Source organism: Amyelois transitella, chromosome 8 (assembly GCF_032362555.1).
Source record: "Amyelois transitella isolate CPQ chromosome 8, ilAmyTran1.1, whole genome shotgun sequence".
NCBI lineage: Eukaryota > Metazoa > Arthropoda > Insecta > Lepidoptera > Pyralidae > Amyelois > Amyelois transitella.
The window spans coordinates 9,493,276-9,507,281 of NC_083511.1; the positions used below are offsets into that span (position 1 = coordinate 9,493,276).

The 14,006-nt window shown below is 37.0% G+C and overlaps 2 protein-coding genes across 3 annotated transcripts in view; one reads left to right on the forward strand and one right to left on the reverse strand.

The window, feature by feature from the left end:
- The window catches only part of LOC106135376 (serine proteinase stubble), a 138,695-nt gene extending 134,847 nt beyond the window's left edge, over positions 1 to 3,848 (forward strand). For both annotated transcript variants that reach the window (XM_013335661.2, XM_060945462.1), the window contains exons 7-10: positions 1,198 to 1,390; positions 1,915 to 2,212; positions 2,974 to 3,123; positions 3,468 to 3,848. In XM_013335661.2, the coding sequence (XP_013191115.2) occupies positions 1,198 to 1,390; positions 1,915 to 2,212; positions 2,974 to 3,123; positions 3,468 to 3,605 (779 nt within the window). In that variant the 3' untranslated portion in view covers positions 3,606 to 3,848. The remainder of the gene's footprint in view (positions 1 to 1,197; positions 1,391 to 1,914; positions 2,213 to 2,973; positions 3,124 to 3,467) is intronic.
- Positions 3,849 to 7,439: 3,591 nt separating this feature from the next.
- On the reverse strand, positions 7,440 to 9,298 carry LOC132902035 (uncharacterized). Its single transcript, XM_060945632.1, has 2 exons — positions 8,032 to 9,298; positions 7,440 to 7,465 (listed from the first exon to the last, which is right to left on the reverse strand). The coding sequence occupies exons 1-2, from the start codon at positions 9,296 to 9,298 to the stop codon at positions 7,440 to 7,442; spliced, it is 1,293 nt and encodes a 430-aa protein (XP_060801615.1).
- Positions 9,299 to 14,006: the final 4,708 nt, after the last annotated feature.

The window sequence follows — 14,006 nt, forward strand, 5'->3', positions numbered from 1 at the left end:
GAGAATAACATTTTGGATTTACTATCTCGTTATTTCATGAACTGAAAAAGCAAACCTCTTCTTCGATACTTGTAACTTGGGGATATTTTTTTTTTTTTTTTTATTTATTTTATTTGTTTCACTTTGGGTTTGTTTTTGCATTGAGTAAAATGGATTATTTTTTTTTGGGGATATTCAAGGCAGGAGTGAATAGGCATCATTTGAGTTTGCATGCACCACCTAAAGCCCCATCTTTCTCACCGCCAGGCAGATTGAGGTCAAACGCATACATACATATGGTCACGTCTATATCCCTTGCAGGGTAGACAGAGTCAACTGGCTTAAAAAGACTGAATGGCCACGTTCAGCTATTAGGCTTAATGATAGAATTTAGATTCAAATAGTGATAGGTGGCTCGCCCATCGCCTAAAAATGAATCCCATGTTTGTAGGCATATCCCTTAGTCGCCTTTTACGACATCCATGGGAAAGTGATGGAGTTGGTCCTATTCATTTTTGTATTGGTGCCGGGAACCCACACGGTCAAACGCACTAAGATCTATCATAAAAAAAAAGTTAATACCGCATCCAGATCTACGGATGTGATGTCCATTTCTATGTATGTTGAGACTGCAGCCAGATTACATCTCATCCTCATTTAGCCAACTCAAGATGTAATTTGAGAGCGCCATATTGTCTAACTGGATTCCGCCGAGGATTGCTCAGTTGCATTTGATAATATTATGCATGTTTGTATGAAATTTTACGATTTACATATTAAGATGAATGTGAATAACCCTATTAATATGTTAACAAACATACACTATTATATCGTTCATCTTATTGGGAGCGGTAGGCAGAACTTCGTGACTTTCTGCTTTCAATGTATTTTTTTTACCCAGATTAACCTCAAAGTAAGTTTGAGACTTGTGTTCCGAGATAATAGCTCAACGATGCTATATTTTATAACATAGGTATATTTATGTAAAAAAACATCCAATAACCAGGACAATCATCATGCCTTATCTGTGATACCCGGGTTCGAACCCAAGACATCCAGTGCCACACATAAGCCCATTAAATTTACCGCTGCGTCACAGAGCCCTCCAAAAGAAATTCCTTTATTATTTTGACAATTATTAAGCGATATGAAGTATCCTATAATGATGAATAAAAATTTTGAATTTGAATTTTGAATTTGAATTTCTTCTTCTTTCAGAATGTGGTCTCACAGCTATGTGGCCTCGTCCCGAGACCCGTATCATGGGGGGCAAAGATTCCAGCTTCGGTCGCTGGCCGTGGCAGGTCTCCGTCAGACGGACATCCTTTTTCGGCTTCTCCTCCACGCACAGGTGTGGGGGGGCCATCATCAACGAGGGCTGGATAGCGACGGCTGGCCACTGTGTTGATGAGTGAGTATCTGAAATTTAACATATAGTCACGTCTATATACCTTGCGGGGTGGACAGAGACAACAGTCTTGAAATGAATGAAAACCCACGTTCGGTTGTATGGCTATTAGAATATTTAAATACACAGTGACAGTTGCTAGCTCATCGCCTACAACCTATCCCTGAGACGCCTTTTACGACATCCATGAAAAAGATAATGGTTCTATTCTAAAGTGCCGGAAACCACACGGCACCTGATTGGAATCAGTACAAAATAATTTTGGGCTGCTGCGGGGTTTACCACATTATTATACAATACATCGTTCTATCTTGAGATTGAATATGTTCTTTTATTTGTGGTTTGAATTATTACACAGGAAGTATGAAAATAATAAAGTGTGTATCCTCAAAACTAATATCCACGAGATCTCATAAAGAAAATAAAGAACAGATGAAGGAATTATTGTGAAACTAGTAATAACGAAATCAAGAAACGAACACAAAATAAGTATCTTATTCACACAATCAAAAAATTTTACGTTTCAGCCTCCTAACCGCCCAAATCCGAATACGCGTCGGGGAATACGACTTCTCATCAGTATCGGAACAATACCCTTACGTGGAGCGAGGAGTGGCTCGCAAGGCAGTTCATCCTAAATACAACTTCTTCACTTACGAGTATGATCTAGCTCTGGTGAAATTAGAGGCTCCGGTACAGTTCGCGCCGCACATTTCTCCGATATGTTTGCCGGCGTCTGATGATTTGTTGGTGGGGGAGAATGCTACTGTGACCGGGTGGGGGAGGCTGTCGGAAGGTGGCGTACTGCCATCTGTTTTGCAGGAGGTGAGTAGATATTCTATACATACATACCATCATACTTGTGTCCCGTTGGGGCAGACTATGGATTTTCACTTGCCACGATCCTTGCAGACCTCTCCCGCTTCCTTCACACTCATTAGATACTCTTCATGCTTATTCGACGATTACGGCTACTCCTAACATCTCATCTAGATATTTTATAATTTATTAAATTGTCGCGACTTTACTTACCTCACACACCATCTATCAGTCATAACGAAGAATATGACGCGCTCCGCTAATAGCAGCGAAGAGTCTAATCGCGAAATCAAAGATTTCACGATTTGGAGCATAAAAATACAACCTTCGATTCAATATCGTCGGAGCCGCGTTTCCCCAGGCATAACACCTAGCCTACACCCAACCAACACCTAGAAGATCTTCCTTTTGTGGCGGTAAGGCCCATCATCGCTCCCGCTACAAAATAAATGTTTTGGCAAAGTACAACTTGCGTTGAAAGTCACTGCGTTCATAAAGCATGTAGGTAGGTACCTACTGAAGTTTTTCTTCGGAAACACATCTTCCTTGTTTGTATTTCAAAGATATTTCTATAACTATTGCAGTGCAGAAGCAAGAGACCTAATGAGAACGAAAAGAAACGGTTAAATTTTATTCTGGGCCTTTCACTTTTATTTTGGTCCAAACAGAAAACCTTACTTTGATGATTCTGTTCTCTTCAAAAAACACTTCAAAAGAAGGATCTTTATCTTAGCCTAAAGCTTTAACGATCACGTCATATATTCCAGGTGCAAGTGCCAATAGTATCAAACGAGCGTTGCAAGTCCATGTTCCTGCGCGCGGGCAGGCACGAGTTCATCCCCGACATCTTCTTGTGCGCGGGCCACGAGAGGGGCGGCCACGATTCTTGCCAGGGCGATTCGGGAGGACCGCTACAGGTTAATAATACATAAATAAACATAATCACGTCTATATCCCTGAATTATCCCAAGAATGAAAAGACCAATCCTTATTAGTACGAAAAAAAGGGTTAAGACTAGGGATTATAAAACTTAAGTAGGTATGAAAATTTTGGGACTACAGAGGGCTGTAGTCCCCAAATTTTCATACAAATTGGCTTTAGCTTGTTCTCCTTGTAATCAGTATAGAAATTAATTAAGGTCCATCATAATTCTAACTCATTTATTAGTGACGGTCTAACGTTGTTAGATTTATACAACACGCTGAGTTTAGTTTTGTTCTTGTCTTCATATGAAGTAACCACCCTTATAAATGCTTGCAGGTCAAGGGAAAAGATTCAAGGTACTTCCTAGCTGGCATCATCAGCTGGGGTATTGGTTGCGGCGAAGCAAACCTCCCAGGCGTCTGCACCAGGATATCCAAATTTGTACCCTGGATCTTACAGACCGTGAACTCATAGACAGAACGAAGAATGTGACAGTGTTATACGAACCGAAAGTGTAGACTGATCAGTTCGATAAAGAACTATACGAATTTTTATTGACGTTGATAAGGCACATGTCTTGTCTTCCCTCTCCTTCTATACTGAAGAGTTGGAAAGGGAAGGAGATATATGCCTCGTCAATGTTCGTAAATATACTCGGACGAATTCAGTTCAAGTTACCTTCAAAAATGTTGATTAGATTCAACGTTTTCTGAGGCGTTTATAATCATTGGAGTCCTGAATATGTGCAGAATTGTTCGCTATTCTGTATCATATCCATGAATGCTTCCTCTTTACAATGTTAACTTATACTATTACTATATTCTTGGCTTTGCAAATAAGGAATTTATCTTCCGATAAACCAGAATAATCATTTTATAAAACGTTACAACAATTCTAATTACCGCGCGATTATATTATAATATTTCTATCTTGTGTCACCACAGATACATAAATTATTACGAGCGTTTAGAGGAAGCATTAAATGCAGCTATATTGAAGGCTGAAGCCTACTAATCGATGTTAATTGTATCGATTTTAATCAAAACCACAATTTAGCTGCAAACGTACAAGCTATGCGACTATTTCTATTCACAGGCATACCTACATAAATAAACGCCCTACAACGACTGCTTTCGCCTTAAGTGACGTGTGGTTCCCGGTATTCTTGAGAATAGGACTACAGAACTTTCCCATAGATGTCGTAAAAGGCGACTCAGGAGGCTCATTCGACTAGACCAATATGGATTTAGGTACCTTTGGAATGGTTGCGGAGGTCCGACTGGAGTCGCTTTGAGTAAACTTCTCTCAAGCAATCCAGAACCATGCTTAAAAGGTGTACTCCGAGCTCTTCTACACAGAGAGAGATAATTTATGTACATAATTTAGGTACTTTATTAAATTTAAGCAAATTATTTATAGTTAGTGTTAATACTTAATTGTAAATACTTTATACGTATTTCTTGCCTTTTTATTAGGTTTTGTATCTTCGTATTACAGTATTATTACCTGTTGAATAACCTACTATATTTTTGTTGTAAATACCTTGACATAGTCTTTGCAAAATTAATTAGAAATAATTTATTAAAAAGTTTTCTTCAGAGTCACGATGGCCTTTTTGGCCTTATTTGAAATGGCTTCTGTTATTTCAGTTAATTTTGTACGATTTTATGTTTTTTTTTTCTTTAAAAAACTGACTCAATCCGAATTATCTTTATCGTTGATTTGTTATACTCGTACTTAGTATATTATTATGTAAAATGTACTTAAATATATGTTATTATACTCTTATGATTACCAAACCGTACATTGCGTGCATTTAGTAAATTATGTGGTTGCTATGCATTTGACTTTTGTATATTCTATTGCAAGTTTGTTTCAATAAATAGTTTATGACAATGTTAATTTCATATTGTTCGTTTGCACATTGAATTTGTTAATAATTAAATATGAATAAGTTTCTTTGTTTTAATTTACCCTTTACATGAACTTAATTATTCAGAATCTCATTTACCGCGTGTTCTCCTTTATCAATGGAAAAAAAGAATAGGACCATCCCTTTACAATGGATGTCGTGAAAGGCGACTTAATCATATAGTAATAAACTTGGGATTCTCCTTTTAGGCGATGGGCGACCTGCGACCTGTTACTATTTGAATCTCAATTCTGTCATTCAGCCAACACCTGAACGTGGCTTATTTGTCTTTTCAAGACTGTTGGCTCTGTCTACCCCGCAAGGGATAAAGACGTGATTATGTATACCTATATGAAATCACATCGTAAAATTAAGGTACGTTAGAAAAGAGTCATTGGAACTTACATGATTAAGACAAAGCTCACTGAATATCTTAACTTTTTTAGGATAACAACTTATGCAATTTAATTACCCTTTTTAATTTATATTTTAGATTTTTATCAAAGTTGATAACAGTATACATTGTATATTATTATTGTTCAGTTCTACAAGGACTTCAATGTTTATGATATGCAGTAAAGATTTTGAATTGAATTGAATTTATATTCCGTGACAGTGCTAACGTCGAAAATACTTAAGTGATTGTTAAGTATGTTTTGAAAGGAAAGGAAAAAGAAAAGTAAAAAAAAAAGAAAGCTCTTTTGAACCTACATGATCGTGGTAGGATTGAAACCCGTGCATTTTGTTTCCTCATATACTAACGTTGAAAGCTTGGTTTTTTATTCGGACACCTTTTGACCACCGACGCACTAATTTGTTAAACTATGACCCATTAAGGTCCTGGATTTGATGTGAACTAAATACCCGGCGGATGACTAGACCGCAAATTCCAACCGAGCCATTAGGGACCCCAAATTTAGGTCAACGGGAACTGAGTGAATGAGGGAAATTACCACTAACGGTCCGCGATTGATATAATTTTGCGGGAACGGACCACGAAGCAATGCCGATTGTAATAGTGGAACAAAAGGTTTTTGTCCATAAGGCAAGTGAGTTTTAGAATAAGTGATTTTATAATAATATGAAGAATGCAGTTAGGTTAGTTCATTGAAAAAACCCCCCGTATTGCCACTTAGAGGGACATCGGTCAGTTACTATTTTATTTATATATATACACATAACAACTAAACGTGGCTTATCAGACTTTCCAGACTGTTGGCTCTGTCTACCCCGCAAGGGATATAGACGTGATTATATGTATGTTAGTATGTATGTTTTTAAATTTGGGGATGGGAAATATTATTATTTGGCAATTATTAGGATTGGTTGCTAGCAATTCTTCAATCGTTTCCAACTGATTAGTGCAGTCTTACAGAAAACATCACTAGAATCGATCTTCGGTTATTTATCGTGGCAGTTTTGGGTTAAAGTGCTAAATGGCCCATCCATTTGAGTGCCTTGGGAGTCCGAATTTAGTATTGCACTGGTGGTTGCAAAGTGGCACTGATGGATGCACAAATGCAGCCAATGTGTAACTTTATTTATTTAACGACTGGTCGGTGTTCGTCCAATATGTTTTTGTAATTAGTGGAGTGAAGTAACACATTAAGGTAAGCATGGTAGAAACTGAATATTGCAACGCTGGCAACATTTTACAACGACTGTAAAAATAAATATAACATATAATCACGTCTATATCCCTTGCGGGGTAGACAGAGCCAACGGTCTGGTTAAGATCAATAGGCCATGTTCAGCTGTTCGGCTTAATGATAGAATTGAGATTCAAATTGTGACAGGTTGCTAGCCCATCGCCTAAAAGAGGAATCCCAAAGTTTATAAGTAAAATAATTTACCTAATTATCCAACAAAAACAAGAAGCGTGGAAATCGACGAGGGTGACGCGAATTTTTGCACTATTTCGATAAAATACATACAAATTAGTACATAATAATACTACTTGCGAGGTAGACAGAGCCAACAGTCTCGAAAAGACCCAGGCCACGTTCAGCTGTTTGCCTTAATGATAGAATTGAGATAAAAAAAAAAACTATTTTGCTTATTTTAATTTTAAACTAGTGAGATATCGATATAATTATAGAAATTAAAAAGATTTAAAATATTTATGAGAGATTGACAGGAAAATCATATTTAACTTAGAATTAAGTACTTTTGTACAAAATGCAATCAATTAAGTATTCAAGTAAGAAAATTCAAATAAAATACATCAAGCAAACTTTTAAGAGTTGATTAATGTAAATTATATTTTTTATTATGCAAATAAAACTCAAGTGATTATACATAAAAGTTTAATTCCATTGAAATGCATTTCATTCATTCTTGCAATTATGACACAATAAAAAAGATTAAAATAATAATATATGTACAATAGAGTCCATTCAGCAAGCCAATACAAACATGCCGACTGGTATTGTACGAAATAAGTAAGCATTTAAAATTTTATGCATTGCATTCAAAAGAAAAGATGAAGAAAATACGAAAAGAGGTCTTAGATTTATCAGATAATATATGTACAATTAAAAAGACCAATATTTCTATAATAATATAGAATAGCGCATTGTTGATTCAATTTGTAGAATTCTTGTACAAAATATACACAGTCTAAATTGAATGGACTCATTAAATGTTCATTGATTCATGCACACATATGCTAAAGCCAACACATTCCTAACTGTTGCATAGCATGAAAGAGCCAAAATTGAAAATACACTATAGAAGTATTTCCATTGAACTCAACAAGCCCTGAGTATGCATTACTGACTAAATTATTGTAATATAACAATAAAATCTGCTTAAATTTTTCATTACAACTATCAAATTCTGGATGTATAGAATGTTTTGAACATTTACATTCAATACAATTTGTTATTGCATTATATAAAGGGATATTATGTTCTTTAAGTGTTCTAAGATACCCATATTCCAAATCTAATAACCACATTGTATGTTTGTCCAAATTATTTAGCTTACATAACTCATCTATAATGTCGTTTGGGTCTATTGCCGACATTCTCGGCGAAGATAATGTGTCTTTAGCTAACGATAAATAAATTTGTATAGGATCCTCAGATATTTGATTAACTTCCTGTGCTGAAGCATCAGTGTTTACATGAGTATTAACTTCTGAAAGAGAATGAGTCACATTTTCAGGAGCTTCAGTTTCTAATTGTTGAACTTGATCTACGTAACCTTTTTCATCTTCTGTGGTTGTCTGTTCTTCATAGTATGACTCATTCGCCTGAGAAGTAGTTTCGTTGCCTTGTTGTATGTAAACTGGAGGCTGCACATATGAAGCATAAGTTATCTGTGGGATTTCTGTGACCACGGGTGGATGTGGAACGTGGGGAGCGATACTCTGTGGCCCCAATGCTGTGCATGGAAATTGATAAATTGGCGCCACCATAACAGGCAGGCACCCAGGCTGGCAAGGAACTGCATATATTGGTGTTGGACCCGGCGGCGCTGAAGTCATTGCATTCCATTGTGGAATTTGCACTTGCTGTTGATGGGGATAATAATACGTTGCCATAGTTGGTGTATGATGTTGTGGGTGCTGCTGTGGGCACTGTTGAGGCTGTTGTTGTAGTTGTTGACGTGGACACTGTTGTGGTTGCCGTTGTTGGCACTTCTGTGGCGATTTCTGTCGCAATTGCTGCGGCAATTGTCGTGGTAACGGTTGTGGGTGATGTTGTGGTTGATTTTGTGGGTGATGTTGTGGGTGATTTTGTGGGTGATGTTGTGGGTGATGTTGTGGATAATTTTGTGGGTGATGTTGTGAGTGATGTTGTGGGTGATGTTGTGAGTGATGTTGTGGGTGGTTTTGTGGGTGATTTTGTGGATGACGTTGCGTGTGACGTTGTGGGTGACGTTGTGGGCTATATTGCGGGAGACGTTGTGGCGGCTGGGGTTGGTGTTGAGGCTGCTGTGGCAGGTGTTGTGGCTGCTTTGGCAGGTGTTGTGGCTGCTTTGGCAGGTGTTGTGGCTGCTTTGGCAGGTGTTGTGGCTGCTTTGGCAGGTGTTGTGGCTGCTTTGGCAGGTGTTGAGGCTGCTGTGGCAGGTGTTGCTGCGAGAGCGGTGGTGGATGCTTTTGCAAATTCTGTTGCGAGCTCTGCGGCTGTGTTGGCTCACCACTTGGATTGACTTTCTTATCTCTTACACCTGATCCTGATGGCTGCACGGGTTCATCACTCACTGTTAAATGATTTTTTTTCTCTGGATTTGGTTTCTTTCTTTGCATTATTATAATTTCGTACACACTTGTACTCACAATACTATTTACCTTCAGTATTATCTTGGTTAGTTTTTATTGGGCATAGCGTAATATCTGAAAATTTAAAAAATCTGTTACAAGGCTGCTGAGTTAAAGTTAAATTGAGTTGTATTGACAATAAAAGCAATGCTTACTTGTTGCAAATAGCGAATAGGAATGTGTTGGCATTAAAACTTATTCTAAATAAAATAATTGACAAAATAAAAATGTTATCAAGTATTCAATACCATCGTCATGACGTCAATTTTTATTCGCCGTTTAAGTAGGGTAGTTCTTGTATTTTCAAATTGCATTACGTTCGGATACATGCTTACAAACTGTAAGACTGAATACGTATTTCTAAATTTTTGGCAATAATAGATTTCCTGTTTGCTGAAAAATTTATTTGGAAAAGATATTAGTTTATAACTAATATTTTATAAAACACACTTATTATGGAAAGTAACAATGTTTATTCGCTCATTTACGTATGAAGCAATTCGGGTTTATACGAAATATACATACATACATAAAATCACGCCTTTTTGCCAGAGAGGTAGGCAGAGATTACATCTTTCCACTTGTCACGATCTCTGCATACTTCCTTCGCTTTATCCACATTCATTACTCTCTTCATTCAAGCTTGACGGTTTAAGGTACACTTGACCTGACCCTTTGCCAGGACGTTCTTAATTTGATCAAGATACGATCGTCAAGGTCTTCCCACTCCGACTATTCCTCCCACACTTCTCTTGTATATTTGATTAGTCAACCTGCTTTCATTCATCCTCGCCACATGACCAAACCATCTTAACAGACCCTTTTCTATTCCTGTTACTACATCTTCTTTCACATCACAATATTCCCTTATCATGCTGTTCCTTATCCGGTCACTCAATTTCACACTGATCTTCTTAACGCTTTCGTTTCCACCGCATTTATCCTGCTTTCGTGCTTCTTTTGCCACACCCAACCTTCACTCCCATACATTAATGTTGGGACCAACACGCCCTTATGCACAGCCAGGCGACCCTTTTTGGAAATAAAATTCAGACTTCTCATAAAGGCATGTAAAGCTCCATACACCATGTTCTCCGCGGTCACTCTTCTTTCAATATCATACTTTGTTATACGAAACCTTTACTTTTATTGTCTTTTTGCCGATTCAATTTTTTTAAGGTAAGTACATATGTATGTATTTTATTGATATAATAGTCGAACGAATAGTTTTCATGGACTACGATAACTGTGGTTTTTCTTTTGTCATTTAAATAGTTTTTCAGACTTGTATCCATGATTATTACAAATAAAAATATAACTAAGTCAAGACGACATTAAAACCAAATCAACAAATTTCGTGTTCTGTTTTGCAAAATGGCCACGGAACCCAAAAAGGTTGTTAACTGTAATCTTTAACACATCCTATCAATCCTTATCAGATTTCCAGACTCCATACGAGGAATTCAATAATCCCTCGCAAGACGGCAATTTCGAAGCCATTTTGAAAAAGATCCGTTTAAATTACTTTCTGTGTCACAGCAAAGTGATACTGCATCGTTTCACTACAGAGCAAAGGAGGCTAGGCACTGGGGCGTTCATTATTTTGGCTCTGTGCTTCTTCTAATTAATCAAATCATTGATGTATAGTAGGTACTTAAAATATATGGTTAAAAACTAGTTAGAATAATTGACATAAACTGACATGAGACAAAACGATTGTATTTTATTATACCCGCGTACCATACTCTTGTAGTAGGTACTTAGTTACTACCTTTTGCTGATAATTTCGCTTCAAAATTAATAAACGTTATAATAAATTTTAGGTTAAACGTATGTTTTACAACTTTGACAATTTGTGATTACTAAGCTAATCATACTTACATACTTATATATAATCACGTCTGTTTTCCTTGCGGTAGTAGACAGAGCCAACGGTCTTAAAAAGGCTTGAAAAGACTTGCGGTAGTACAAAAGACCACGTGCAGCTGTTTGGCTTAAATATAGAATTGAGATTTGACGGCCTCTGTGGCGCAACGGTAGTACGCTTGTCTGTAACATCGGAGGTCCCGGGTTCGAATCCCGGCCAGGGCATGATGACAAAACGAACTTTTTTCTGATTGGCCTGGGTCTTGGATGTTTATCTATATAAGTATTTATTATAAAATATAGAATCGTTGAGTTAGTATCTCGTAACACAAGTCTCGTACTTACTTCGAGGCTAACTCAATCTGTGTAATTTGTCCCGTATATATTTATTTATTTATATTTATTCAAATAGTGACAGGTAGCTAGCCTATCGCCTCAAAGAAGAATTCCAAATATTATATAACCCAATCTCTTAGTCGCCTTCAACGACATCCATGGGAAAGATATGGACTGGTCCAATTGTTTTTTCTATTGGTGCCGGGGACCACAAGGCACTGCTAAGCTAATCAAATTTCAAAAATATACACATTGGTGACCGTTATCGGTTTCGTAGCTAAACTGAAACATTTTGAGACTGCGCTGAGATCAGCTCCGTAAGTATTATAAGAAGTATTAATAACAGTAAAATAAAAAGGAACGAGTGAAAAGGATTCAAATAATCTTTATTCCCAGCAAGTCTTGAATGTTCGTATGAACCGTCTTTGACCGCGAGCGTGTCGCGAACCAACCGGGTGGGTGGTGTTTTTAAATCAAAAGAATTCAGCGACATTATATTTTAATGTGCCGTGTGGTTCCCGGCACCAATACAAAAAAAAAGAATAGGACCACTCCATCTCTTTCCCATGGATGTCGTAAAAGGCGACTAAGGAATAGGCTTACAAACTTGAGATTCTTTTTTTAGGCGATGGGCTAGCAACCTGTCACTATTCGAATCTCAATTCTATCTTAAAGCCAAATAGCTGAACGTGGTCTATCAGTTCGCTCAGGACTGTTGGCTCTGTCTACCCCGCAAGGGATATAGTCGTGATTATATGTATGTATGTATGTAATATTTTAATTTTTGAAGTCAGTTTACTCCGAGCACAGATATAGAACGTGGGTCCGATCATAGGTATAGAATTATTAGCAGCAGGCCTGGCATGGCACGCGTTTTTGTCGCGCGATAAACTATAGCTGTCCCATTTTACGTCATAATAAAAAGCGAAACAGCGGTAGTTTATTGCGTGACAAAAATTGCTTATTTCTTTAGTCAAATCAATCGAAATACAAAGCAACCTTATCACCAGGAAGCGACCTCGTTCAGGTCGTCTTTCAAGTAAAAGAAAAATCCAAATTAGCCCTGCCGCTGAGTTTATTAGGTAATACATATGTGTAGTCACGTTTTTATCCTTTACGGGGTAAACAGAGTCATCAGTCAACAATCAAGGAAGAATCCTATTTTTTTGGCCTATCCGTTAATCCGTATTTGAATTTATTTCTATTGATTATTGTTTGGCGCCGCATCTTGAAGAATTCAATTCCAATTTAAATATTTTATTTCAGACAACGTCTCACGTAAGTAACAATACTAACTTACAACACTGTTGATAGTAAACATTAAGTCCGCCTATTGTAAGTACTTTACAAATTGCAATTGTTACAATAAAGAATAAATAAATAATACGTTGAAACAGAAACAGTTTATAACTTGGACCAATCACTGCAGCAAGCCGATTTCTCGTCCGTCCTTTGTCTCCGACTTGGAGTGTACACGAATGAAAATCCTCACATACGTGATCATCATTACCAGTTTGCTTAGAACTCTTTTGAAGAAGTTTAGAATTACTAAACGTTATCAACTTGAGATACATACATGTCTACATATAAATTTATAATAGCTCGAAAGCGTTGCGGGGGAAACTCTTTATTGCTAGATCTTTATCAAGTCATCCATTACTAAAGATTAGACAGCGCTTAAGACAAGACTACAAGGTCACGTTAAGCTAAATCTTAGTCAATTAAATTGGAATTTGGAAAAAGTGTCAATAGGTAGGAAGATAAAAAAAGATTTAGGTTTGTAAACTTGTGTTTCTTAATACAGGCCATAAGCTAGCAACCTGTCACTATTTGAATCTTAATTCTATCATCAAGCCAAACAGCTGATCGTGGCCATTCGGTCTTTTCACTATTGACTTTTAGCTCTGTCTACCCCACAAGGGATATAGACATGATTATATGAATATATGTAGGTAGGTAAGACAGTATTTTTTTAAGTAATAGTCCATCGTCTAAACGAGGTATCTTCAGGTATGTAAGCTTTATATTTTATCTACTTTTACAATCTGCAAGGAAAGAGAAACGATTGACATTTAACTCGATTCTTAAGAGATCTTAACTCGATTCATAGATATGCAGACTTCGCGCTCTAAGTGCTAAAGCCACTCTAAGCCCTAGAAGATGTGCCACTGCACTAGATTTTTAGTAAGTAGGTAGTTCCACACATTTTCTGGTGGAAATTGCTCATTTCCTCAGTGCTTTGTGAGGCTCGTTGTTCTAGAATTTAATTCCTGCTCCACTTCAATTTATACAGCTTATTTATGCTAGTAAGGAGGTGAAGAAACAGTACCATTAATATATACTTACTTTACTTTTTTTGACAAGTTAGACGGTTAAGGAAAAAGTATTAAAGATCCTGCGTAGAGAATTCTACCTCATAATAATTATTACATATGCGAATGTTTATTTTTTTACCACATAACATTTAACCACTAAACCGATTTTAATAGACGAA